The sequence below is a fragment of the Numenius arquata genome, chromosome 4, assembly GCF_964106895.1.
Source record: "Numenius arquata chromosome 4, bNumArq3.hap1.1, whole genome shotgun sequence".
NCBI classification, from domain to species: Eukaryota; Metazoa; Chordata; class Aves; order Charadriiformes; family Scolopacidae; genus Numenius; species Numenius arquata.
In genome coordinates this window covers 19,061,371-19,087,902 of record NC_133579.1, presented here as the reverse complement: position 1 = coordinate 19,087,902, position 26,532 = coordinate 19,061,371, and the positions used below count along the sequence as shown (strand labels likewise).

The 26,532-nt window shown below is 40.1% G+C and overlaps 1 protein-coding gene across 1 annotated transcript in view; it reads left to right on the top strand.

Moving 5' to 3' along the window:
- The window catches only part of LAMA3 (laminin subunit alpha 3), a 117,470-nt gene that overhangs the window by 16,128 nt on the left and 74,810 nt on the right, over window positions 1-26,532 (top strand). Inside the window, exons 3-16 of the mRNA XM_074146749.1 lie at window positions 1,126-1,243; window positions 1,901-2,019; window positions 3,567-3,737; window positions 6,756-6,853; window positions 8,321-8,436; window positions 12,281-12,399; window positions 16,068-16,158; window positions 17,781-17,912; window positions 19,533-19,595; window positions 20,918-20,959; window positions 21,091-21,228; window positions 22,069-22,203; window positions 24,819-24,953; window positions 26,359-26,496. Of these exons, the coding sequence (XP_074002850.1) occupies window positions 1,126-1,243; window positions 1,901-2,019; window positions 3,567-3,737; window positions 6,756-6,853; window positions 8,321-8,436; window positions 12,281-12,399; window positions 16,068-16,158; window positions 17,781-17,912; window positions 19,533-19,595; window positions 20,918-20,959; window positions 21,091-21,228; window positions 22,069-22,203; window positions 24,819-24,953; window positions 26,359-26,496 (1,615 nt within the window). The remainder of the gene's footprint in view (window positions 1-1,125; window positions 1,244-1,900; window positions 2,020-3,566; window positions 3,738-6,755; window positions 6,854-8,320; window positions 8,437-12,280; window positions 12,400-16,067; window positions 16,159-17,780; window positions 17,913-19,532; window positions 19,596-20,917; window positions 20,960-21,090; window positions 21,229-22,068; window positions 22,204-24,818; window positions 24,954-26,358; window positions 26,497-26,532) is intronic.

Here is a 26,532-nt window from a genome sequence, read left to right as displayed (position 1 = left end):
TAAGATGGGACTCCCAAAGAAAGACCTTAAAACATAGCAGAAGCAAGAACTTTAATGGATAAGCAGTTGCCTGCCCAGTGCAAACCTGGTTTGAAAAGGGCAATGTCCCTTGAGAGATTCAGCTGGGCAAAAGCAAGCACATGCAGCATTTTTCTTTTTCTTTTAGCAATTTCAGAACTATTATACTTTCGTGGGAGGATACCAGTCTTCGTGCTGAATGGCCGTACTGGATGACATGTAGTGTCCATATGGCTATATCCCTACTCTGAAACTTGCCAGTCAAGTAGCAGAATTTACTTAGGCAAAGGTTATCAGAAACTCAGTAAGAGCAAATATTGCCACTGTTCCCAAAGTATTCACCTCTTTGTGACAATTGGTGTAGAGACTGTCCATCGGTAGTTTAAGGGCATTACTCCAGCTGTGCAGTCGCTGTGCGTAGTTCTAGCTTCTGTCATGGTTTTGTCAACAAAATGGCTGCCACTTATTTTGCTCGATACTCCTGTCTAGTAAGCAATTTTACTGTGTGTAAACTGTACTGTGTGTACTGTACTGTGTGTTCAGCCTTTTGCGTAGAGGTAATTTTACTGATATTCTGATTTTTATGACTGTGGAATACCTCAAGAGACTTGCAGTAAGATTTCCTTTCTTGTCATCCATTTTTGCTCTAGTATTTGGGAGCTTTCTGTTTGTGGTCTATCGCTGTGCTACACAATGAGCAGCTAAAGAAGCCCGATGGGACTCTTGGCCTTGGGAACCTTGAGCTGATGAGGCTCTTTGAGCTGTTTCAGACAACAAATGAGCTCCTAGTCATAAGAATCTCTCCTGTGCTATTTGATACCCACAAAACTCTGGGGTGGCTTGCTTCAGTTACTTGGAAAGTCTGTCAAGTGGCAAAATTATCTAGAAATATTCTTAAAGTGAGAGAGCAGGTAGCTTAGATTACTATCAAACGCAACCAAAGGAGTCCCAATGTAAAGGGTGTGTGCAGTTTCTCTAATATTGTGATCTTTCTTGACTACAAGCATATTAACATTATTGGAATGCAACACAGATGTACCAGGATGCTGCAAATATCTCTTAGTTCAATGATGCTCCTGATAAGATCTATGTATATTCTGTTACCAGCTCTTCCATGTTGCCTATATCCTTATCAAGTTTGCAAATTCTCCTCGTCCAGATCTCTGGATCTTAGAAAGATCAGTGGACTTTGGAAGAACTTACACCCCCTGGCAATATTTCGCTCGTGAGTATCAATCCTTGTGTCACTGCTCTTTTGTGGACAGGTTTCTTTAATCATTCGCCCAGTAGCTGGAACATCAGACCATGTGCCTCGCTAAAGATTTCAACTGCAGTGAAGAAAGTGAATGTCAAATACATTTCTCTTGTCTTAGGTATCCACAATAAATTAGTGACAAGAGTGTAACGAAAAATGAGCATGATGTTTTGAAAGCATAACTCAGTACATCAGTATTTTTCAGTCTGTTGGGAACTTTTGTTTTGTTTTGTTTGTTTTGTTTTTTTGGTATGTCAGAAGTACAATGTCCTTCATCCCATGGGACCCTGGAGTTCCTTGCAAAAACCAAAGAGAATACAAGTGCAAAATCTTGGAGTATATATATAGCTTCTTTGTGATGATGTGAGAAATATTGTGCCGTGTCTGTCAGGCACTGCTGAACTGCTTAGGATGAGAAATGATTATTATTTTTTCTTTAGGAATCTCCATTTTTCTGCACTAAGCAAAGCAATCACTGTTATTATTCAATTATAATTGAATATTATAATTGCCCCCCCGGGGCAGGGGGAGGAGAATTTACCTGAAAGCACAGGGGATACTTCTTCATTAATTTAACAACAGTATTTATTTTAACATATAAAAATAATTTTGTTCTCACTTGACTAGACTCCAAAGCAGATTGCTTGGAGCGGTTTGGAAAGGAAGCTAATCTTCCACTGAGGAGGGACACCGATGTCCTTTGCACAACAGAGTACTCTCGCATTCTGCCTCTGGAAAACGGAGAGGTAAGTGCTTTCCAAAAAGTGATGTGTGACACAAGCAAATAGCGTCAGTTTCAGAAGTTTGCTGTTTCAATGGAAACCTAGAACTGGAAGTAATTTTTCGGCTACGACTGCTTGAATCTACATTATTAAGTTTATAACCAAGCGCTTAAGTAGCTGGTAAGATTTTTGGAGGGTGAGCTGGGTCCTCCTAACTTTCACTGTTCCCTGTGGAGGTAGGGACTGCTCAGAGCCACCTCTGCTGATTTTTATTATGATTTAGGTGCCTTACTTTAGCCACATCCATTTTGACTGCATTTTCTGAATAGTTCCAATGCACATAGCAGAACTTACCGCATCAGGATTCCTCATGGGAGTAAGGGCTGTAGAAACAGGTATTTACCATTCAAGAATAAGTTAAAAATACATAAAATGCCATGTGTATAGAATAGAATACATGTATTTGGAAAAGCATTGCTGTGATTTTAGCCATTGTTCCTTGCTAGGCAGAACTGTGGCTTGTGTTACTTGAATGAATGTTAAAGTCCTGGTTGTGCTGATGGCTCCTGCTGACATTCTCCTTTTACACCTGATCTGGTTAAAATCCAGATCTGAACTCCTCCAGAGTTATCCAGAGTTTTTGGGCATATGGATCTGGAGTGGTAGTTTTATATTAAAGTAGAATTTGTTTATTAACATGTCTGTAAAATTTCCCTACTAAAATATTGTAAAGAATAATTTCCATAGAGGAACATTGCTGGTGCCATCCCCTATTATGTTCTGTATGACTTTTGCTAAAGGAATTGTGCTGCAATCAGAACTATCACCATTCCCTTGTTAGATACTTTGGAGTATAGGAACCGTTTGAAAATAGAAATCTGTTATCTGGTTGGTTACAAATAAATGAAATTCTCTGACTTGGTTGTGTGTTTGCACACTGGATTTTTAATTTAACAGAGATTCATGATTGCTAGGCTGCTGGCATCCATTTCTTTAAAAAATAAAAAAGTACCGGAGCCCTTGTTTTGAAAGTCAGATAAAACTCCTTTCATGTGAGGGGATTTTCTAAAGCAACACTGTGTACTTTCTTCCAAAAGACCATTAATACGCTCCCAGGCACTGGACCTGGTAACAATAATATTTTCCAGGAATGTTTGTGCCTTAGCCCAAAAATAAATGTGCTTTGGGAAAGAGCCAAAATATGATGGTTTTTACTCAGGCAAAACTCCCATTGACACTATCAACTGTTAATGTAACTATTTGCAACTATTCATATTGCTTTTTTCTATTAAAACGTGTACTTTTTGTGTGTTTTACCGTCTGTTTTCAAAACAAATAGAGGCACTTTTTTCTTCAATGTGCCATACGGGTAATGAGAATTCAGGAGGGTCCAAGACTAATACCACCATTTGTCCCTATGTACTGGCTTCAGTATGAAATGTGTACTTATTGATGCAAATATATTCAGAAACATTATTAGGTTTCTGGATTCTTTATTAATTTTGCTCTATGCTGCTACTGACACTTGCAGTTGATATGTTTTAATAAAGATGTGCTTACTTCTCTGTTAGATCGTAGTATCTTTGGTAAATGGCCGCCCAGGAGCAAAAAACTTCACTTACTCCCCTGGTCTTCGAGAATTCACAAAAGCAACAAACATCCGCCTTCATTTTCTCAGAACTAATACGCTTCTTGGACACTTGATATCGAAAGCTCAACGTGACCCCACTGTAACCCGTAGAGTAAGTTCTGTTTTCACTGAGATATACTCAACAATCATATTCAGCGTGTTAGAGACTAAAAAATGATCTGAATATTTTATTTGCAACATTCTAACAATCTAAATTTATAGTGACCCACCTTTAAATCCTCATATTTTCTCCAGGTTTGTTTGAGACCAGAAGGTAACTGGCTTAGCACAGATTTACGGAGGGGAAGTAATGATTGATGATTTTGTAACAGGCTGTCTTCTTTCCCTGTTTTTTAATATGGAAGGAAGTTGGGCGCATCAAGGGAGCTATAAGGAGCCAAAGCGGAAGTCTTCTAAACTATTTTACGCAGAGCTGAGGAACTAAATCTCTTCAGCCTTATTTGACACTACTTTCCCTTATTTATTCAAAGAAAGATTTTCAGGAAACAGTACCTGAGTTTCTGAAGGAGCAAGAATCAAAGGATGTACTCAAAAGTTACTATCTTTCCACAAATTGTTTGAGATACCTAGATGTTTTCCGTGGATTTTGGGATGTCCAAGAGCTTGAAAGGTAAAGTCTGGCTCTCATTCAGTGGGGAGACGTAAGGAAATTCAGCTCCCTCAAGGGAACACTGCATAGAAATTCATATACTTAGAGAGATTGCAGACTTCGCATTGTATTGTTATTTTTAACCTTTTCATTTAAAATGAAGATTCAGTAACAATTGGAGGAAGCCCTGGGGTGAGGCACTGCACAAATGTGTGTGAGGGTTTCTCCGCTGAAAAACATAAAACTATTCCAGTTACTTGATAGCGCTCCCATTAAGTACCTTTATTGTCTTAAGTAAATTTTAAGATGTTGCTTACAGGCAGATGTAAATGCAGTATTTAGTTTACTTGGCAAGCAGCACAGCTTTAGTGTAAGAAACTTCTGATGTTATCATATGCATGGGTTGTAGGATCGATGAATAAAATGTTGACTGTTGTTTCATTAAATTGTTAAAAGAGAGCACAAGTTTTCATTGTAGAGACCTTCCAAGTCTAGAAAAGAGCTGATATTAAGGAAAATCTTTGTGTTAAACTTACTATAGAAACAGATGAAAACCAGACCTGTTCTGTTCTCCTGTCTAACTGCCTGGCCTCTCCTGTTAATTGTTTGAGTTCCTGACACATTGAATTATATAGAGTATGTTTTATGTCTAAAGTGTGGCAGTTTGGCCTATTAATTGTGTTGGCCTATTACTAATTTGACTTATTACTAACCAGTGACAGTACAGTTACTGTCAGTAGTAAAGCATAGCTCTGGAAAGCTGTATGAAACTATAGACTGGGTTGTGAAGACTCTTATACCAAAACCCACTGTAACAGTGATCATTTCTAGCTGTGCTGAAAACACTGAAAGTTTTACTAGAAAGTTTTACTTACAGTATGCAAATGGTAGGCACGGTTAGAAATGAATGTGTATAATTGAATAGAGATAGTTCAGAAGGCAAAAAGTATTTCCTTGTCTGTATATCCCACTTACTGTTCTTCCCCTGCCTAGAGCAAAGAGAGCCAGTTGGAAAAGCTCTCTGCCTTGGGGAAGCATCTTGTCCGTGCCCAGCCAACTCCACCTACATAAAAGCAGGGCGGGAATATGCAACCAAAATGAATCATAGAATCATACAATGGTTGGAAGGGATCTCTGGAGGTCATCTGGTCCAACCCCTCCTGCTCAAGCAGGGCTGCCTAGAGCTGGTTGGCCAGGACCATGTCCAGTCAGCTTTTGAGTATTTCCAAGGATAGAAACTCCACAACCTCTCTGGGCGACCTGTGCCAGTGCTCGGTAACCCTCACAGTGAAAAAGTGTTTCCTGATGTTCAGAGGGAACCTTCTGTGTTTCAGTTTGTGCCCACTGCCACTGGTCCTGTCACTGGGCACTACTGACAAGAGCCTGGCTCTGTCCACTTGGACCCTCCTTCCAGGTATTTATGTACATTGATGAATTCCCTCCTGAGCCTTCTCTTCTCCAGGCTGACCAGTCCCAACTCTCTCAGCCCTTCCTCATAGGAGAGATGCTCCAGTCCCTCATCATCTTCATAGCCCTTCGTTGGACTCTTTCCAGTATGTCCATGTCTCTCTTGTGCTGGGGTGCTCAGAACTGGACCCGGCACTCCAGTTGTGGCCTCACCAGTGCTGAGTAGAGGGGAGGGATCACCGCTGAGAGAGGCTCCATACACTACTTTGAAGGGCTGTATTGTGAATGGAGTGAGCACAGGAGACATAACAGCATAATGTTATGACCCTTATTCTCTTCATCCGTGGCTTTAAATCTGTCTCTTTAACTTTTTCTGGGGGTACATAGAGACCAAGATTTACAACCAGCTCTCCGTTCTGCCTGGTTGTCTAAGGAGACAAGGAAACAACTTGTGAGCTACAAAAATGCATGCAGAATTTACTGTTGATATGTGTACAGTAATGATATTTTCACTGAGATGAACTAATTAAATTTTTATATTCTGTTGCCTGGGTGCCTGCAAGGCATGAGGATGAGATACAAAGTGTTTCAACTTCAGATCACAGTTTCAAATCCAGCTTGGGTTAGGAGTGATTTTGACCAAGCTGATGGTTTCAGTCTGTTTCTGACATTTAGTGATTGTGTCTGACTGAACAGGGAAACTGCACTGCCCATACCAGCGTGTCTGGTTTGTTGACCAGACCAAGGTCTCACAAACTGATGCTTTGACAGTACTGTACATCTCCATCCTCAAGCTGGCTTTGAACAAGCTTTGGGCTTGGGTACTGGTGGCCGTGTAGCTGCTGGGGAACAGAGAGCTACAGCAATATGCATTTGGTGTGAGCTGCACAAGCCTGTTGATATCAGGCACCCCATGGGTATTGACTTGGATTTGCTGGTACTTGTACTGAGACATAGACATCAACAGAGGTTTGACCATTGGCTGCCTGACACTGGCCTTTTGTAAAGACATGCCTTTACAATTCTGATAAGATTTAACAATCTGATGTTGATATTTCTGACATAATACAAGTAAGGAAAGATCTATACATACTTCTTGTGCTTGTTCCATAGTATTACTACAGTATAAAGGACATCAGTATCGGTGGTCGATGTGTTTGCCATGGCCATGCTGAAGTATGTAATGCAAAGAGTGCTGAAAACCAGTACCAGTAAGTAAACAGAGCATGTCATTAATTTAATACGAGAAAAACAATATATGAATGTTTTAGATGACTTTTTTTATTATTATTGTTATTATAGAAGGATATAGTCTTGCAGGGATTCTTCATTATATTAAAAAAACTAGAATCTGCTAATGATTGACAAGAAAACATGTCAAGAGCTATTATATATGAAATACAATAATAACAAGTCTTTACTTAGAGTTTGGCAGATGCAATAATTTTTAAGAAACCCCTCATTCTTTTTGGAAAACATGGCTTGATACCACCTCCCAACAGCAGGACTTAGAAAGCCAACTCAAAAACAAAGTTAGTGAACTTCCTGGAACTATTGAGCATTATAACTGAGCTCGGCTAAGATCCGATGGCTTTTGATCATTACTAGGAAAAATTAAAACAGAAATGGAATGAACTATTCCCTTTTCCTGTGAAGTTTATGTTCTCTATCTTGATTTCACAAGGAATTAGACCAGGCTCCTTGGCTCATCTGCTATAGGGAAGTGACTGTGAATAATCAGGCTATCATCTAAAACATATTTTAAAAGCTTGGTTTAAACCAGCTGTTGCTCTTTTCCATAATGGTATTGAAACAAACTTTTATCAGGAAAGTGCAATGTTTTCAGTTGTGTTTTAATGAAGAGTAAGTGGACAGACAAGCGCCTCTTTTCCAGCTGTCTATGCTAAAGAAATGTAAGTACAGAAGACATGAAATCTAGGAGGTGTGAAATCTACGGGAATAGGATGATTATATTGGAAAACCACTTTCCCCCTTGGCTATTATACTACACAGATAAGAGAGGAACATTGGAAAATGCCTCTCCAGTCTCAAGGTCTCTTTGTTCCTTCTGGGATTCAGTTACTATGCATGATAGTAAGACCTAGCCCATAATGAGAACCTGCCCTTTAAGTCAGCTATTCAGCTAAATCAAAATAAATACGAACAACATTTTCTTGATGAATAGTGTGCACTATTTTAAAAATAGCAAGATGAAGTTATGATCTTGGATTATTAAAAACACTAGTAAAATTATTGTAAACAGAACATAATGAAAAAATGATGAAGGCTTGCATATAAAGGTGATAAATATTTTGATTTACTGTAGGTCAAGAAGCTTGATCCTTGAAATGAAGCTAAAATAGGATATATCCTAAATTGTTATATATCATTTAGTATTCTAGAATAAAGCTTTATAATCCAGTCTGTTGAATCCAATTATAAATGTTCTCTATAAGTAATTTGTGCTAATAAACTCATAATCCCGTGATTAAAGTAATCAGTTATGAAGAATTTTAGGAAAGTTCCAAAATGTTCCAGTATTACTGTTACGTCTTTACATATAAGCTTATGTCCTGTCCTTTTCACACTATGTTTAAGTCTTGGACTTCAATAAAATTAAGAAAAAAAAAAAAGTTTCAATCCAGCTCCAGTAGAATAAGAGGCTTTCATTTCTGTAGGTTTCAATGTGAATGCCAGCATAATACTTGTGGGGAAACCTGTGATCGCTGCTGCCCTGGATATAATCAGAAGCAGTGGCAACCTGCAACAGCTGGCAGCACAAATCTATGCGAACGTGAGTAGCCTAAAAGATGCTAGATTAAAAGGGACGTTGACAAGTGGGTGGAAATTAGCCATAGCACACATGTACATGGGGCATAACTAGCACACTATGTGTTTTAACACCTTTTTTCTTTACTGAGAAAATTCTTTCCATACAGCAATAAGGAACAGATGATGCAGTGAGTATTATTTATGTGCTTCTCTCTTACTAAACAATGGAAATAGTAATTTGTGTGAGAATATTACGTGAGAAGAGCAGAACCTTTCCTGTAGTAGATGGAGTCAACATCTCTCCTCAGTCATAGCTGCTGACAGATTGTGGATCCCCACTAGCACAGCAGAGGCTGTGGGCATCTTGTACAACTTCAAAGTTTGCCTTACCATACCCAACCTCTTGGTGTTCAGATTGCAGAGACATTGCTCAAGGCTGCCTCTGCTTATAGGCGCTTGAGCTGTCTTCCGTTCTCCTGCTGGTGATTGCCCCTCACTGACCATATCAAAGCGGGCACAAAGGCATTCCTGGAGGGGAGCCATGGCAATTCCACACTTGCGTCCCTTCCCGTGCTCGTAGTTGGGAGTTTGGAGTGTTTTAGCCCCACAGATAGAGTAGTCAAGCTGGAGAAACCCATTGACCTTTCTCCCACCTCCCCTGTGTCTCATTCTTTTGTTAAAGAAAATGACAACATGGACCCCCTTTTGGTGGAGGGGTACATACTGTCACACAGGCATGTTTTGTATCCTTCTGGCCAGAAACCAGTGAATGTGGCACAGGCAGTGTTCCCATCTCTTTGCACATCCTATTCTGAGCAACGTCTTGGCACCCTGGAGTTTCCTTTGTGTTTCGTAATTTATTTTCCTCGTCATGTCGTTCCTGAGAGTAGCGTAGCCAGTGGGTACAAACCGTTAACAGGGGAACCTTTTTTGAAAGCCAAAGAGATGTACCTGTGTAGTTAGTTTGAGGAATAAAGAGATGGCTTGTTTAATCAAAACTGCAGTACTGAGTGTTGGGGTTGGGGGTGGTGAAGATAATTAAAATGTTTGATAGGAGATAAGCATGTTGGGACACAATTTTTGGACAATATTTGAAACCTCATTTAAATTCCCCTCTTTGAAAGGAAAACATTTTCTGCCAGGAAAGAGGTAGACAAAGAACATAAATAATGTCACGTTTTTTAAAGAATGACTTTATAGAAGATCATCTACAAGATTCTGAGCCAAAACAGCTTTGTCTCTAACTGCCTCTGAAAAAATACCCTTTTTAGTATAGATTGCTTCTAGCAGTTTGAGGTGATTTGTTGAGGGTGTTTGCCAGGTGCAGACCTCTTTTCCTGGCAGCCAGTAGTGAAGGAATTAAAGCAACCTTGTTAGGCTTCCCAGAAGCCTGAGGTCTCTGGAGAGAAACTGGTTGAAAGAGGTTGGTGAGAGCTTGTAGGGATAAGCCCAACTTTTGCTATGAGTTTTCTGGTACTGTATGGGTCAGCTAATGGCCCAGAGTGGTAAGAAGATGCTTGGTGAGGTAGAATGGGTTTCTATTCCCCTGTGAGAGAAAATGCTGTTAATATAATCAGAGCATATAATTTACCATTGCTATTAGAAGACATACTTGTGAGCTGTAGCTCACAGACAGTTTGGCCCTAGAGGCAAGGAGGTTTTATTTACATTGTAAAGTTTTTAAATTTTTTTGCATGTTCTCTTCTTTAATTTTCTGACTTAATGTCTTGAACCAGCATCTCATTTGTGCAATGTTTTATTTTCTTGAAGAATTCTGTGAATAAAAAAACCTCAAAGATCTTCACACAGCTTGGCCAGGGAACCCCGTCTTGACCTGTCTGGTTCCTTTGACCATAAGGGAACCTGGTGATAGGCCACCACCTCAGCTGTGTTGTTGGTAGTTTCTAGGAAGAGTCTTCCTCATCCAAAGTTGTTCAGATATGTAGACACAGAGGAGATGAAGAGAATGATCCGGTTTCCTTTCTCTTGTCTGTATGAACATGGAGCAAGGCATGGAGAATCAGTTGTTCCTGAGTTGTACTTAGAATAGAGTTTGGAAGGATTACTTCCCATAAGCTTACCTCATCGTGAAGAAAGTAGGGCAGGGCCCTTTGCTTGTTTTGAGGGGCTTTCAAGAACGTATTACCTTCTAGAGTATCTTATCCCCTGGTCCAGATGAAGGAAGGATTTCCCAAAACATGAAGTCATAGCTTTATAAAGTCTAAACTTCAGGAATTTCCTGAGAAGGCTTCCCTGAAGTGCTGGAACATCTGTAATTAAAAGCTCACCTAGCACCTGGGGAAGCCTTTTTTTATTTCCTGCATTCTTTAAAAAAAATTCCCATTGTTCCTCTCAAGTAAGGAAAGATCAGATCAGAAAAAAAAAAAAGGACATAAGATGAGTTTATGGAAAAACCATAGTCCTACCCTTTGATTTATTCTGTTTGCTTACCACTATGGTTGGTTCCTACTCAGATTCATATTACAGTTCTGGAAGATGTCAGTGAAGACAGGTGGAGCTTTACATGACCAACAGCAAGAGATTCATTTTAACTTAGATGGGAAAATTATGAGATACACATAACTGATCTCTAGGAAATTACATAAATTATTTTCTGGGTAAATCCATCACGATTTACTCAAACTTTATTTGCAGGAACTATTCAAAGTGTGGAGCTATTTTTCGGGTTAATTCTCTTCTGCAAGCAAGGCATGAACATTGTCTGATTCTGGGATTTGTGTTGCTAGGCCTTTTTGCCAAAGATAAAACAGCAAAAGCTTTTCAGGATCTAGGTCTTCCACCTTGATGTAAGGAAACGGTGAAGCCAGCTGACGGGTGTACAAGGACACAAAGGGATATATCAGTGGATGTCTCTCAGATGTTTTCAATAGGTGAACTTCCTGGACTGAGGCATATGTGAGGCTGATGTGCCCGCAAGCAAAACCTTGCAGGTATCTCTCAATCTCTTCTGAGCACTGCAATATTAACATTGTGTTAGATGGAGTTAAAAGTATAGCAGAACATGTATGTAGAGATGGATTCAGAGTCACTGTGAGTTTAACTGTTACCTTTCTTTGGCTTAACATAAGGGAAAAATACAGGAAAGGAGCTAACTACACACCACCCAAAGTAAAATTTATCATAGCTGAGACCGTAAAAAACCATAAACTGGGGAAACGATTTATCTTAGTCACCTAATTCTTTCCTTTTCTAGGAAATATTATTATTATTATTATTATTGTTCTTCATACCATACTTCTTCAAACCATACTTCTTTTTGAATCCACAATTCTAAGGAAGTAGAATGAGCTCATACTTAAAATGTATCCACTCAGAAGACAGAAGCTGGGTAAAGGTATAGCTAATTTTGTTGGTATATCTGTACCTACGGCTGAGTATGAGAGTTCTTGGTGTAGGTCTTTTTATTTAAAGTGTATAACTTATATATAATTGTTTATTTTAAATAAAGATCTAGTGTACACAGCTTCAGCCCAGATGTATTTTTAGACATGGAAAAATAGAATAAACATTTGAACATGTTCCCTATATTTTAAAAAAACTGCTGAGACCATTATTCTGGAGCTTCCTAGTTCTGTATTTGTGCATAAATATATTGTTTTGAGATAGTACAACTGTTGCCTCCTCTGATAAGCCTAGCAGCCTATGTTTTCCTCATATCTAGATGATCTTACCATGCTTGTGGTGTGCCTATCCAGTTGTTGATAGGTAAATGCATGTATTTGAGCATACTTCACCATGCCTGAGTGTATGTATACATAAAAAAATCTGAGCTTCTTTTTCAGCTCTGCTACATTACTGAATTCCAGCATGATTAAGAAAGCTGACTTGGAATATTATTTTTTCAGCCTGCAATTGCCATGGACATGCCACTGATTGCTACTATGATGCTGTTGTTGATCAGCGTCAAGAAAGCTTAAACATCCATGGCCATTATGAAGGTGGAGGTGTCTGCATTAACTGCCAGGTAAAAAGGTTGTTTTGATCAATTTAAAGAAATGACATTTGAAGAAGGGCTACTGAAGTGGGACTGTGTCCACACCAATGGTTTGGAGGCTGACCAGCCTCGATAGCTTCATTTCTTTGGTATATATGTATAAAAGACACACATAAATTGTATTTATGCTCAGTCCTGTCTGATTCAAATACAGCCACAGAATGCAACAATTAAATCAACTACAAAAAATTCCCTTTCCTGTTATTACGAACTCTGCCATTTCCCTGCTTAACAGAAGGAAGTAAAATAAACCAAATAAAATTCTAGCTCGGGCCAGCTGGTTCCTTACTGCAGCAAAACACAGAAGGCTCTTCCTCAGCAGCAGGAGTAAACGAGGGCACAGGCTTTAACAGGAAGGAAGCTTATAGGTATTGAAAAAGTGCAGAATCACAGAAGGGACCTCTGGAAGTCATCTAGACTAGTGCTCTACTCTAGATGCAAAGTTAGATCATGGAAGTTTCCAGATGAGTTCTGAAAAATGTCTGAGGATGGAGATTCCACGGACTCTGGGTGATCTTTTACAGCACTTCATCGCTCTCATAGTAAAGAGATTTTTGTTACTGTTCAGTAGGAATTTCCCCAAGTGCACCTTGTGACAGTTGGCTTTTGCTCTTTTGCTGTGCATGTCTGAGAAGTGTTGGCTCTGTCTTCTGTGTAAACCCTTCTTAGGCAGCAGAAAACTGCCATTAGACACCTCTACCCACCTTGAACATCTCTTCTCCAAGCCAACCAAAACCATTCCCTCAGTTTCTCCTTACATGCCACGTGCTCCTGCCCTTAACTGTCTTAGAGGCTTGGGTGGATTGAATTAACAAATGTAAACTTGGAGGACAGAGACTTTACACTGTATCTGTCATTAATGAATAATACATTCTTGAAAAGAGAAAGAATGTCTCTCATCCTGAGTAACTTTTGTTCTACGTGGGCTAATTACTATCAGGAAAGATCATACAAGGCTCTGATCAACTTAATCTAATCTTGGATTTATCTCTGCTTTGAGTGGGATCGAACCACCTGACCTCCTGAGGTCCCTTAGCACCTAAATTATTCATTGGTTCAGTGATCTCAGGGTTTAATCCTGCCATAGTTATTTGGAAATCTCTTCCTTTTGCTGTCAAGTCATCTGAAGTATGATGATAAGCAGCTGAATGTAATTCATAGGGAAAATTATCATCAAGCCTATGTTCCTACAAAACTTATGCATCATGATTTCTATATTACCATGCTGTACATTTTAAAATATAGCTTTATTTAAGCAACAAAAAAAAGGAAATATTCAGTAAAATGTATAGGGTATATTTTCCATCTTATTGCCACAATATAATCAGATATTGTCCAAAAGGCAGTCAGAAGAGAGTAGAGTTATTTTTACTCTAGAGTAGAAGAAATGTTCTTTGTCTTCCAAATGACATTTATGTGCAGAACTTTGTTCATGGAGTCTGGTAAGATTTATCATGTTGGTCCTTCCTGTCAGCTCTTTGTTCAAGTAACAACATTTCTCTTATATTACTTCCAGGATAGAAAAGAGCAAAATTAATCTAAATGTATGAGTCCTGATATTAATTGTGGAAGTTATGCTGGATTAAATGAGTTTACCATAAATCTAATTATAGCCTTTTTTTTTTTTCCATGGATAAAACACATGGATTTTAATTTACTTTTTCTGTTTGTGTCAGGGAAAAAAGTGTTAGGAATGGATTCCTGAAGTGATAGGATTGAAATGTTGAATACAAAGATAGATTAAGTTTCTTCAGAGTCTGATAACAAGGGAGCCCTGGAAATCACATAGTCCAACCCTGTACTCGGAGCAGGTCTGATTAGATCAGGTTGCTCAGGGACTTGTTCAGTCAAACTTTGAACACCTCCAAAGATGGATACCTGAACAAGCCAAAATCTGCTTTTCTGAAGCCCAGGACTGTAATCCAGCTATTTGTCTTGTTTACTTGTCTCAGGATCTTAAAATCCACAATCCACAGGTTACTGCAGCCAAGACTGCCCTCAACCTTCACATGTTCTTCCTTGTTAGCGGGTGTTGGTTTGAACTGAGCATCTCCCCTAACTGGTTCATGAACCTTTACCTCCAGAAATTCTTTGATATGTTTGAAATAACTTCTGGATTGTTTGTGTCCAGCTGCATTGTCCTTCTGGCAGATATTGAGGTGGTTAAAGTAATCCATGAGTACCAAGGCTTTCTCTAGCTGCCTGAAGAAAGCTTCATCTGCCTTCTTGTTCAGGTGGTCTGTAGCTGACACCTACTGCAACATCAGTGGTGCAACTCTGTCCTCTGATCCTTACCCACAAGCTCTGCACAGGTTCATCACTTGCACAAACCCCAGGGAGAAGCCCAGGCATACTCTGCAGCCCTAGACCTGGACTGTGGCATCCATCTCCTGGAGCTCTGTCTGAGGGGAGGCCTCTGATATGCCACGGGTGTTAGCATGAGTAGATTCCAAAGAATATGTCCTGCAATGTGTTGAGACCATCACTGCGCAACCTCCAAGTAGCCCTACACAGTTTTGAGAGAGGTGCTGGGCCCCTCTGTGCTCCTGCCACACTGTGCTGCAACAACCACTGCCTCTCCTTCTGCTGTGCAATGCAAACATCACCCTCCCTGATCTTGCATCAGCCTTTCCCAGCAGTAGCTCAGATCTGACAGTGCTAGAGGAGGCTCCTGGCAGAGCTGGAAGCAGAAACCAAAACTGCTGCGCAACCTGAGAGTACCAACGGTGAGCAGCAGCCCCAGCAGTGTCCTGGGTGTCCTGCTCAAGAACCGTCCCACCAGTCCCTCCATTAAGTGCTGGGTGCTTTCCTAGCCAGGCATTGCAACACACCCTAAGGAGGAGCCAAGCAGCGAGTGGGAGCTGGGGCAGCTGCTTTGGTTGCTCCAGAGCGAAGCTTCTCCCCCACCTCCAGTTCCCCTCTCACGAGAACCACCAGAACGCCTCATGGTAGTGATTTACTCAATTGGTGAATGCCACCCCCACCACAGGGGAGGGCTTTGTTGCACAAGTTGAAATTCATTCAGGACTGTGTTCAACAGGGTTTTATATATTTTTGCTGTGGTTCAAATTACTTATGAATTTTTTTCTGTGTGCCTTTTAAGACATGTTTATAGAGAGGTATGCTTTTCTAATAGAAGATCTGTTTTGTGCTGACCTGACTGATCAGGTTTTGGTTTATTTTGATGTTGCTTTTACATAGGGTATTTTAATAAACAATATAAAGTATGAGGAAAGATTAATGATGCAGTTGCCTGAACGATGTATACCTTATGATAAGAAAGTAGTATAAAAAGAGATAAATATCATGTGATACTGAATACTGATATTTTTTTTCTAGAATAACTTTTTTGTTGTTGTTAAAATATGTTGTTAAAAAAGCTCTTTTTCATCATGCTTTAAAGATAAAATTCAGCTGCTTTATGTGAGACTATAGTGATTCAAAAATCCATAGATAACAGGTGGTTACCAAACAGCAGATGATGAATGCTGTCTTTATTGCAGTTGTATTCCCTTTTTTTCCCTGTGCTGATCCTTTTTTAGTTGTACATAGAAACAGTGTAAAGGATGTTATTGTTTCTTAATTTTTCCAAGTGCCCTTTTTTATCTCATATTCTCCTTGTGTTTTATTTTGCACAGCATAACACAGCTGGTATTAACTGTGAGAAGTGTGTGAAAGGTTACTATCGTCCTTATGGTGTTCCAGTGAGAGCTCCTGATGGCTGTATACGTGAGTCCTTTTCCATTAAGTATCTTCTCATGGTAGTGGCTTGGGATTTTTTGCTATAATGAGGGCATGGGATACACCTTTTGGGGAGAAAAAATGAAAGAGTGGCCAAAAGACATTGGAGGGCACCTGCAAATGTCTTTCTGAGCTGCTTTAGACCCTTTCAGACACTTTCTTTTCAACTCAAGTGTCACGTGAGCCTAAACGACAGAACGAGAGGGAATGGCTTCAAGCTCCAGCAGGGTAGGTTTAGACTGAACATTAGGAAAGAATTTTTCACAGAAAGAGTGGTCGGGCATTGGAATAGGCTGCCCAGGGAGGTGGTTGAGTCACCATCCTTGGATGTGTTTAAGAGACGTTTAGATGTGGTGTTGGGGGATATGGTATAGGGGAGAACTTTGTAGTGTAGGGTAGATGGTTGGACTCGATGATCCCAAGGGTGTCTTCCAACCTGGATGATTCTATGATTCTATGATTCTAAAGCTTCAGTCCAACAGCAGGACAATAGGAGGAAGTAAGGCAGAAAAGGCTGCTGAGGAGATAGGATCATGTAGGCCCGGGGTGCTGCTACACTCCCCACAGTGAGGTGCTATGACCTCTAAGAAGCCACTCACATCTCCTGCCCTCATGACCTTGCTTCTCTTAGCTCTCTGGTGCATATATGAGATATCCTTTGGCTCTTGGTCACTTCAAAATTTTATTCTACAACTCAAAATATTATAGCAGCCTTTCAGTACCTAAAGGGGGCCTACAAGAGAGATGGGGAGGGACGCTTTATCAGGGAGTGTAGCGATAGGACGAGGCATAACAGTTTTAAACTGAGAGTAGATTTAGGTTAGATCTTAGGAAGAAATTTTTTGCTGTGTGGGTGGTGAGGCACTGGAACAGGTTGCCCTGAGGAGCTGTGGATGCCCCATCCCTGGAAGTGTTCAAGGCCAGGCTGGATGGGGCTATGAGCAACCTGGTCTAGTGGAGGTGTCCCTGCCCATGGCAGGGGGGTTGGAACTCGGTGACCTTTAAGGTCCCTTCCAACCCAAACCATTCTATGATTCTATGAAAAGGTCACAAGGATCACTACTCCTACTTTATGCAGTGCTGAACTTAACATCTAATAAATAATGCAATAGGATAATTACTACTAGAACATTTAAAAAAGAAGAACTGGGTATAGGTAAGAGATAAGAGTTGAATTACAAACAGGCTGAAGGAGCCTTGTGACAGGTAGGAGGAAGTTATGGTTTGTTGTGTTTGGTGTTGAAATGAATGGGAAGTTGACAGAGCCATGGCGTGTTGCATGTGGTGTGCAAGGGAAGGTGGATGGAGCACGGTGCTTAGCCTAGGTCATGGACAGAGATGAGCAGAAGCCACAGCTTTCTAAATTAAAAAAAAATAATAATTAAACACTCTGAGAAAATAATATAGGTCTTACTTCTAAGGGATATCACAAATATCAATTGGTGATACAGAGTACTTGGAAAATATGTAACAGTATGCAAATGTTAATTCTTTAAATAATGAGACATTCACAACTTCAAATGGAACACTGTTGTAATGCCATTGTGCACTGCTGGAAAAAGTAAATTAATTATTTTCCAAAAAACTCCTAATTTCTGATACTGACTTAGTCTGCAGTTGTAACTCGGAGCACGCAGAGGGCTGCGAGGAAGGGTCTGGCCGCTGCTTCTGTAAGCAGAATTTCCAGGGAGAACACTGTGAACGCTGTGCTGATGGATTCTATGATTATCCATTTTGTGTCCGTAAGTACACAAATAAAAATGCCTCTCTTCCAGTATTTTGAATGTGCATTAAATAATTAGCCATTTTCATGACACTTGGTTAAAACATCTGGCATTTCAGCTTCATGTGTTTATACATTCTGATAAATCAGTTGTCATAATACTGAAGAGAGTCTGGTTTATTTTACGAAACAATGGTTACTTGAAAATCAAACAGATTGTGCTGCATTCTCACAATTCTGAGTTCATTTAAGACATCTTCATCAAGGCTTGCTTCCCTGATAAACAAAGCTTATGGGCTGTCAGTGGATTCTAAATTAGTTAAAAATAATTCTAAAATAGCACCTGGGTAATGCTGGAAAGGTCCTCCTGGCAGAGCATAAGGCTCTAAGCCGTGCTCTCTTATTTTTGCTGGACTGCGGGTAGATGCAGATCCATGGTTGAAGGAAGGGTTCCAGTTTGTTTCAGGTTTTTTAAGAAGTGGTTGAAGGAAAAGTGTTTGTAAATCCAGAGTAAATAAACATATTAGAAAAAACAATGTGGCGCAAGTGTCGACTGCTTCTGCTTTTTGAAAATAGTAACAGAATGCTATCTAATGCTATTGATTAATTGAAAATTAGATTTTTACTTCAAAATAAAGAGAGTAAAATTAAGTGTTGGGAATTCAGCAAATTAAATGCTTTCACCATAAGCAAGTTTTATATAAAATAACTGAGAAAAAAAGTAACATCAGGATTGTGTTTGATGCATAAAAGCTTGTGATTCCATGATCAGATTCTAAAAATGCATCGGTGGGAGAGTTTTGTGTCCTCAGAGAAGTGTGTTTCTGACAGCCAATAAAACAGGTATTGTTCTGAGGCAAGATTTGAGGTCTGAAAAAAACAGAGGTACCATGATAAAAATGGAAGAGGAGGGAAATCTATACAAAACAAAGGAACGGTGTAAAAAAATTGAATGCTGTTTGAATTCAATGGCTGTGATAGAATAAATCCTCTCCGTACAGCACACTAGATTATCACATCTCATTTATCCTCTTGTTTGTAATCCAACATTTTTAAGTAAGTTCAGCTCAGATAGACCTCGATCCAAGTCCCACTGATGTTTGTAGCACATCAACTTTGGATCCCATCTTACTGGAGGAAAGTTTGTTGGGATGTCTTTCCCATTCCTAATTTGGAGGATTCTCAAATAAAAAGCTCCCAAGATGTAATGTACAGGTCATGAATTCAGGCAGTTCAGGTAGTGCGTGGTAATGGCACATAGCAGGAGACGGACCTTCAGCTGGAAGCAGGGAGTGTGAAATAAAGATGGAGCTCTCATAACATCGTCTAGCATGAGAAAGCTTTGTGTACAAAAGGGTGGGGAGCAGGGAAGCAACCTGGTACCATTTCCAAATGGTGTCCGGCCTTTCATACTTGTCCTTTCGAGAAGAGATGTTTATACCCAAATTGGAGAACAAAAGTAAAATGTTTCTTATCCTGTTCCTAACTGAGAGGAAACTAAGCTGAAGTTGGCTACTAGAGCCATGTGAATATCATGCTCTCTGTGTTGACAGGAGATGGATTCATGGTTTGTCATGATTTTCAGTGAAGTAACTGTTGTCTGTTTCGAATACACTTCATTGTTTCTTTTATTTTAAAGGTATTCCTGTATATCCTTTTACTTCTCCCAATCCAAGAGATGAAATGGCTGGTGACATAATTGGCAAGTTCTTGGTGTTTTTTTTCCCTCCCGTTTCACTGTTTTTCCCTGTGTTGCTGTTTTTCACTCTTTCGGTGGTGCCTGCTCTTTCATGGAGATTTATGTAGTAATTTTGCCACTGTTGATATTTATCTTTCAGAGCGCCTTTGTTCTGGCCAGAAGTTCATCATATTGTCATGTTCGTATTGAACAGTTTAGTAGGCTAGTTTCAGGAAGAGTTATGGATCAAAATAAGTTTGACCAGCCTCCGGCAAACATCTGCAGAAGAGGCTGACCATCTTGTTTGGTGCTCTTATGAACAGATCCATCAAGAGTTTCTGACATGTACAACTTGTCAGCTGCTTTGCGCTGTAAATCTCTTAAGGCTAACTGGCCCCTGCTTCTGGACTGTCCTCTCGCACCTGGCAAATGGTACATTGCCCTTGGCAGTGAAGGACTTTGATTTCTAAGAGAGCTACATATTTCTTATTTAGCCCACTGCAAAGCTGCCTGAAATCCACACAATGATTCCCTCAGTGGGCTTAGGTTTTTTAGTATATATTATTATACTGCAGAAGGGAGACATCATCGCGTGCTTAATCACATACATATTTGTAATGCACTTCAAGATTAATAACTTCAAAATTAGACCTAAAAACCTTTTTCATATCCTGAAATCAACATTCTTTCCCTTTACTTCTAGTAGCTTTAATAGCACTGGAGTTTATGTTGGCAAATGAAAAAGTGTTTTCTTCTGTGAATGTAGCAGACACTTAGATATAAGCAGACAGTACAAATCCATATATGTATTTACAAGTCCCAGTTGTTTTCTTGGAAGTGTCTGCAGTTGCCATCACAGCCCACAAAGCCTCAGTCTCCTGTACTGCTTATCTCCTTTGTACAGCATCCAAAATAATTGCCCTGGTAGGCATCTGGGTATGCTGTGTTGCGTATCCTCTTCTTTCACATATTTTTAAAAGGAAGAAGAAAGAAAACTCCAAAGATAAAATGAAAAATTTTAAACAGGAGAAAACAGATCTTGAGCTGTTTACATTTTCAGTGAGTAGCATCTGAATCTGAAGGCATAAGAAAGGCAAACTGCCTCTAAGTGGAAGCTTCTGTGTCTGTAGAAGTTTTAAATTTGTGCTGGCAGACTAACCATGATTGATTTTTTTTTTTTTTTTAAATGCGATTTGTGTGTAAGCATCATGCAAATAGTTTTTTCTGTTCAAAAGTAATAAATACTAAGCACCGGATCTGTTTTTCTCTGCAAAAGTACGAGGAGTTATGTGATTTTATGCACTGACTTTGTTCCTTTCTTTCTTTTCCTCTTCTCTTGTAACTAGAAGGTGGCTGCAAACCAGGATATTTTGGCCCCCAGTGTCTGCGTAAGTGCCGTAGTTTCTTTGACGCCTGGAGCCTGCGCTCCGGTGTAAATGCCAGCGTTCGGCTTCCAAGTGAAATAGGAATGTTAAGATCATAACACCGCAAATGTTTTCTTTACAAATGTGGTCTTCAGCGTGCCAGTGCCACGGCGCAGGAGTGCTGGGCGGTGACTGCGATGGAAACACTGGACAGTGCAGATGTCGAGTGGGATTTGAGGGGTTTTCCTGTGACACCTGTGCAGCTGGGTATTTTCATTACCCCTTCTGCCAGGGTAAGCCAAACATCCCCTTTCAGCAAGTGTATCCAAAATACAGACCCAGGTTTTATACTGAAGGATGAAGTTCTTTTGCCAGGAGATGTGTTCCCGAAACTCACTGAAGTCAAAGAAATAAAAAAATGGGACAAGGGGAGATTTCTATCTAAAAATGCCCCTATTTCCTTGATTGCCATCTACTGTGTGATGCAGCTGTCAGGCTCCAGTTTGGGCTTGGATTTAGTAACATAAATTAGTAATTTAGATTACCTTTAGGAACATCTCTGTTACTTATCCTTGTTTTTTTTTAAAAAAAATTGTGTTTAGCTTGAGTTTGCAACCTCACTTTGATGCAGCAAGCTGCCCTTTCTAATCAGTACTAGAAAACTGGCTGGTTTTAAACTTTATTAACCACCTCTGCACTGTTTTAAAGAGTGCATTTTATTAACACCTCCTTCCTGGGACTGCAAATCAAAACCATACATTGTTTCATTTCAGTTTTAAAAAAGGATAGAACTACTTCCAATAGCTGGCATACCACTTGGCGTCGATAAATCAGCCTCCGAGTGGGGACAGGCGAAGTGTAGTGCTGCAACCCTGATACTGAACCCAGCAGTCACTTTAAGCCAGACTCTTTTACTCTTCCGTTAATATCTCCCTCGATGCTGCATTATTACTGATGTGGGCAATCAATAAAAGCTGTTACAAATGGAAATAATTCTAATGGGAAGATTTTGATTCTGTTGAGCACCAGGGAGTGGTTTTTTTTGTGGTGTTTTTTTTTTTTTAATTTGAAGAAAGATAAAAGAAGAGATCCTGTGCGGAGGCTGCCTCTGAAATGTCTTTTGTTGTTTGCAGTGTGCGAATGTAATTTGGCGGGTACCCAGCCCGAAGTCTGCGATTTTCTTGGGAGGTGTCTTTGTCGCTCTGGAGTAGCTGGACTTCAGTGTGACAGCTGCCAGGCTGGCCACCACTCTTTCCCTGCCTGTCAAGGTAAGGCTGCTGATCGCATGTACAGCATTGAACAGGCCCCCAAACAGGCAGCCTGGTGGGCTGTGTTTTTGCAGTGGCTGAAGCAATGTTCACAGCAGTCATTGGGCAAGGGACTCTTGTTCTCTACAGTGAAATCCTCCTGTGTTCTCATTCTCCAAGCACTAATTCCAGGGCTGTTTCCATATTAGGGAAGAACTATATAGTCTATTTTCTCACAAACTTTTATTTTGCATGGTCAAAAGTGGTTTGATATAGCCTGTCGGCACAGCTGTCTTACTAATAACCAAAGGATTTGAAAGCTTTTTTCACATGGACACCTGCAGCAACAGAGTATGCTTGACTGCTAAGGAACTGGTGTAGTGGAGCTATGAAGCACTAGTCTACTTTAGCAGAGGGTCTTTGTTTGGTACTTTGTAAAATGTGTGTTCTGTAAATCTCAAAATGGGAAGCTCCCATTTTGCCCTTCACAGTGATTTCTCATTCATTTTAAGGTCATACAACAGGCACAGAGATAACCTCTGTTCATGTAATCATGAAATGTGAATGATCTCCATGGGGTTTCACCAGTGTACCTGCCACTAAGGATTAGCCTGCGTTTTTCAGGAGAGGAAAATTGATCAGCACTGATGAAGTATAACTTTGAACATCATTGCGGTTTTGTGTGTGTATGAGGAATCCACCAAGTCCTGTCTGGCCCCTAGGTTTCATCTGCCTTTGCAATGAGAGAGAGGCCCTTAATCCTTAGTGAATTTTACAATGAGAAAGAATACAGGATACTGCTGAATTCTGGTGTGTACCTTCCTGTACAGCTTAGCAAGATTTATGTAGAACATTGATTTACTTTCTTCCCTCTCATTATTTTTGGTTGTTTGCTATATCAGTCCTCTTCCTTTTGGGCTTACGTACTTGTTTATGTCCTATAAATAGACAGCAGAATCCTTTATGCCGTTGCAAAGATATATTACGTTGTGTTACCAAACACAATGGGTAGAATAAAGAAGTACCACATGACTGTGTTTTATGGTCTGGAGTAGATTAACATTTTTAATGAAAAACATGAAATCAGGATTCCGCATTGGTACATACTGTTCAGTGGTTTTAAAATACTCTAACAATTTTATTTTTCTTAGAACTGAATCAGGCAGCAATCTTAAAGTAAATCAAACCTGTATTGAATATGTTTGAACTTTTAACACCAAAAGCTGAAAAGAGACATAAAAGCTTAGAAGAGCATGCAAAAACAAATTGTAAAAGACAGATAAAAATAGTTGAAAACCCAGTCAGTGGAATTACTCAAAACTGCTGCAGTTCACAGCTTGTTCTGGTAAAATAAGCTGCCGTGGGTTTAAACTTGAACTAATGCAGCACACTGCAAACTGTGGTGGAAGTGAGCAACCCAGACTGCTACTCCTGATTGGAATTGTTGTCTTCAGAAAGGAGGTAGATCTATAACTTTTTGGCTGCTGCAGCTAGAACTGATCTCTCTGGTCTTGCCTTGTTGAACTCAATAGAAGTTTTATTCAATAGGAGTGATATCTAAATAAAGCCTTTAAACAAATCAGTGTTATTAAGATGAGGAGAGAATGCAATATAATGTTCAGCTGGGGGTGGACTCTAGTGTAGGTGATGTTTTTGGAAGCTTCAGTATTTGTATTTCTCTTATACTAACTTCCTAGCAAACCCTGCGTCTTTCCAGGCGTCTTTGCAGTAACCACAGCAAAGTCAGATGTCCTTGGCTGCAGCAGAAAGAGGAACCGAAAGGGGGAACCAGGAACATGAACATGGAACAGAAATACAGTGTTTGTTTTATGTTTCTGTCATTCAGCCATTTCTGGCAGTTACAAAATCCAAGTGATTAACTGCAGCACTTCGGCTTGTACCTGGGGCATCTGGGATTCCCAGATGGACTCCCATTCGTGTACCTATAGAGTGTCACCCTATGTAATGTCCAGCGTTGTTTCAGTAAAATAGCATGTCTTATCTGTGAAAGAGCTGTTAGCCTAAAATAGTGGTAACTCCAAAAGAAGTTTGTTCTTATAGTCTGACGATAGTTTTTGTTATAGTCTGGCAGTGTGCCTTGTGTATTACATGCAGATTTCTGCAATGCAGAGCTTACCAGCTTGTAGAATTAAGATGTCAGCAGTTTTTACCTTGTGCATCATTTATTTGTGCATCATGAACTTCTGCTTGTGCATCATCACTCATAAGCTTCTTGTTAGTCATTAGACCTAGCCTAGCTTTGTGGATGCTGTTTCTCAGAGGTTATTTTTTAAAGATGTTAAGTACTTCTCTCATGTGACGTTCTTTCCATTGTAAGATGGATTTCTGTCCCTTGTGCCTGTGTTTTGCAAGGCATCAAACTAAATCTCTAAACTGCACATTATAGAATTTCAGTAAGAACCTGATTAATCAATGTTTGAGGAGGCAATTACAGTATATGATCTATTTCAGGACTTTTATTGTTGGTGGTAAAATTATGGTTTGCCTGGTTTCCTCATTATTGCTTTACGTTCAAAGGTAACTTTTTTGGCAAATTCTAGTTTAAATAACTGCTGGTATAGACATGTATCTGTCAGGATAGTTTCATTTTGGTTTTGGTTTTTTTTTCTGTGCAGAATGTAACTGTGATGCTGTTGGCTCAGTGGAGAATACATGTGGTCCTCGAGGTCAGTGTCCGTGCCATAGTAACTACGCTGGACTTAGATGTGACCAGTGCGCTCTGCGTTATTACAGCTATCCCAGCTGTTTGCGTGAGTGAAAGCCTTTCTTCCTTTTACTGGAGTTACCTGTGTAACTATGGTAGTTTTGTTCCATCCAAAAAACCACTGAAGATCCAGCCAGTGGCCAGGCTTCCTGGCAGGGACACACTCTGGTAGTCCCTGGCGTATCATTGCTGTTCCTGTGGTAGTGGGATTAATGTGAGCATAGCAGTGTTTGGCCTTGGCACAGTTGTATCTTTTTTTTAAAATATGAAATCCAAAGCTTAGGCTGGGCAATGGGCATGTACTTGTATGAGTTCTGGCTCACTCAACTTACAGAACATAAGCTGTGTTTCCACTGATTTGGGCCTCTCATATTTGACACACTCTCCTGTAAACTTTTAAGTAGGTACATTAGTGTGCGCTATTGGCCTGTGCCAACATTGCACCCTGAATCCTAGTCTAGAAGGGCTTGACTTGGCAAATCTTTCATCATATCAACAATCTTTCCTGCCCACGTGGATCAGTTGATCAGGCCCAGAATGCTTGTATAGGTTTTTCACATCAAGCAGAGGGAAACCTGCAGGCTCTGTCGTTAAAATCATCACTTGATTGTGATCTGTGGACTGCTCTCTCTTAGAGACTGCTCTCTCTTAGGAATCAAAAGATTATTAGTGCTAAGGAAGGAATGTATCCTCAGAATTCTGCAATTACTAATCACGACAACCACAGCAAAAAATAATCTGGCAGGTTTGTTCTTTCTCTTTAGGAGACTGGCTATTACTTTATTAAAATAATTGTCATTAACTATTTCACCCTTAGACTCTGTCTGAGCAAAGATTAGTCCCCTGGGCTGTAACAGCATTGCTCTTTTTTGTGGCATTATTCTTCTTTACCTTGTGTGTGTAAATCATTGCGCAACTGAGACCTTACGTGGGAATCTGAAACAATAAGACTGTTGCATGGTGTATTTCAAAACTTGCTTCTGGCCTCCTTTGCCCTCAGATCTAAAGGTGTAATGGGCATACAGTTATATAGTCTATATTTCACCATCATAATTTAAAGTGCAGGTCTAATTACAGAATTGCCCTGTGCTTTCTGAACTGTAAGAAGATCAAGAAAGCCAAAATCAAGCCTGCTCTTCGGATGGGACAAAAAAAGTTGAGGAAGAAGGATTTATTACAATTCCAGATAATCCTACCTGTTTCTGTCAAGAACAGGGGAAGAAAATAATGTCAAAGTGGTACAGTCACATCAAATTCATAGGTTCCAAGCAGGAGTGAGGACCCCGTGAGTTATAGGAGGGCCTTGTGAGCTGTTTGTTGGAAAGAAAAATGAAGAACGCTCTAGACAAATAGTATTCAAAACCTCTACAGTATTAAAGTTTTGGAAAGTTGTTGCTTGGTACCTACAGGGTGGACCCTCCCAAACCCTGTCTGTGTTTGTTGTTACGCAGCTTGTCAGTGCTCTCCCGACGGTTCCCAGCACGGCGTGTGTGAGCCTGCGTCGGGGCAGTGCGAGTGTCAAGTGGGCGTCACGGGGCGACGGTGTGACAGATGCCTTTCTGCAGGCGACAGTTTCCCCTACTGCGAAGGTAACGCTTCTGAGGGAAAACCCTCCATTCTGATCC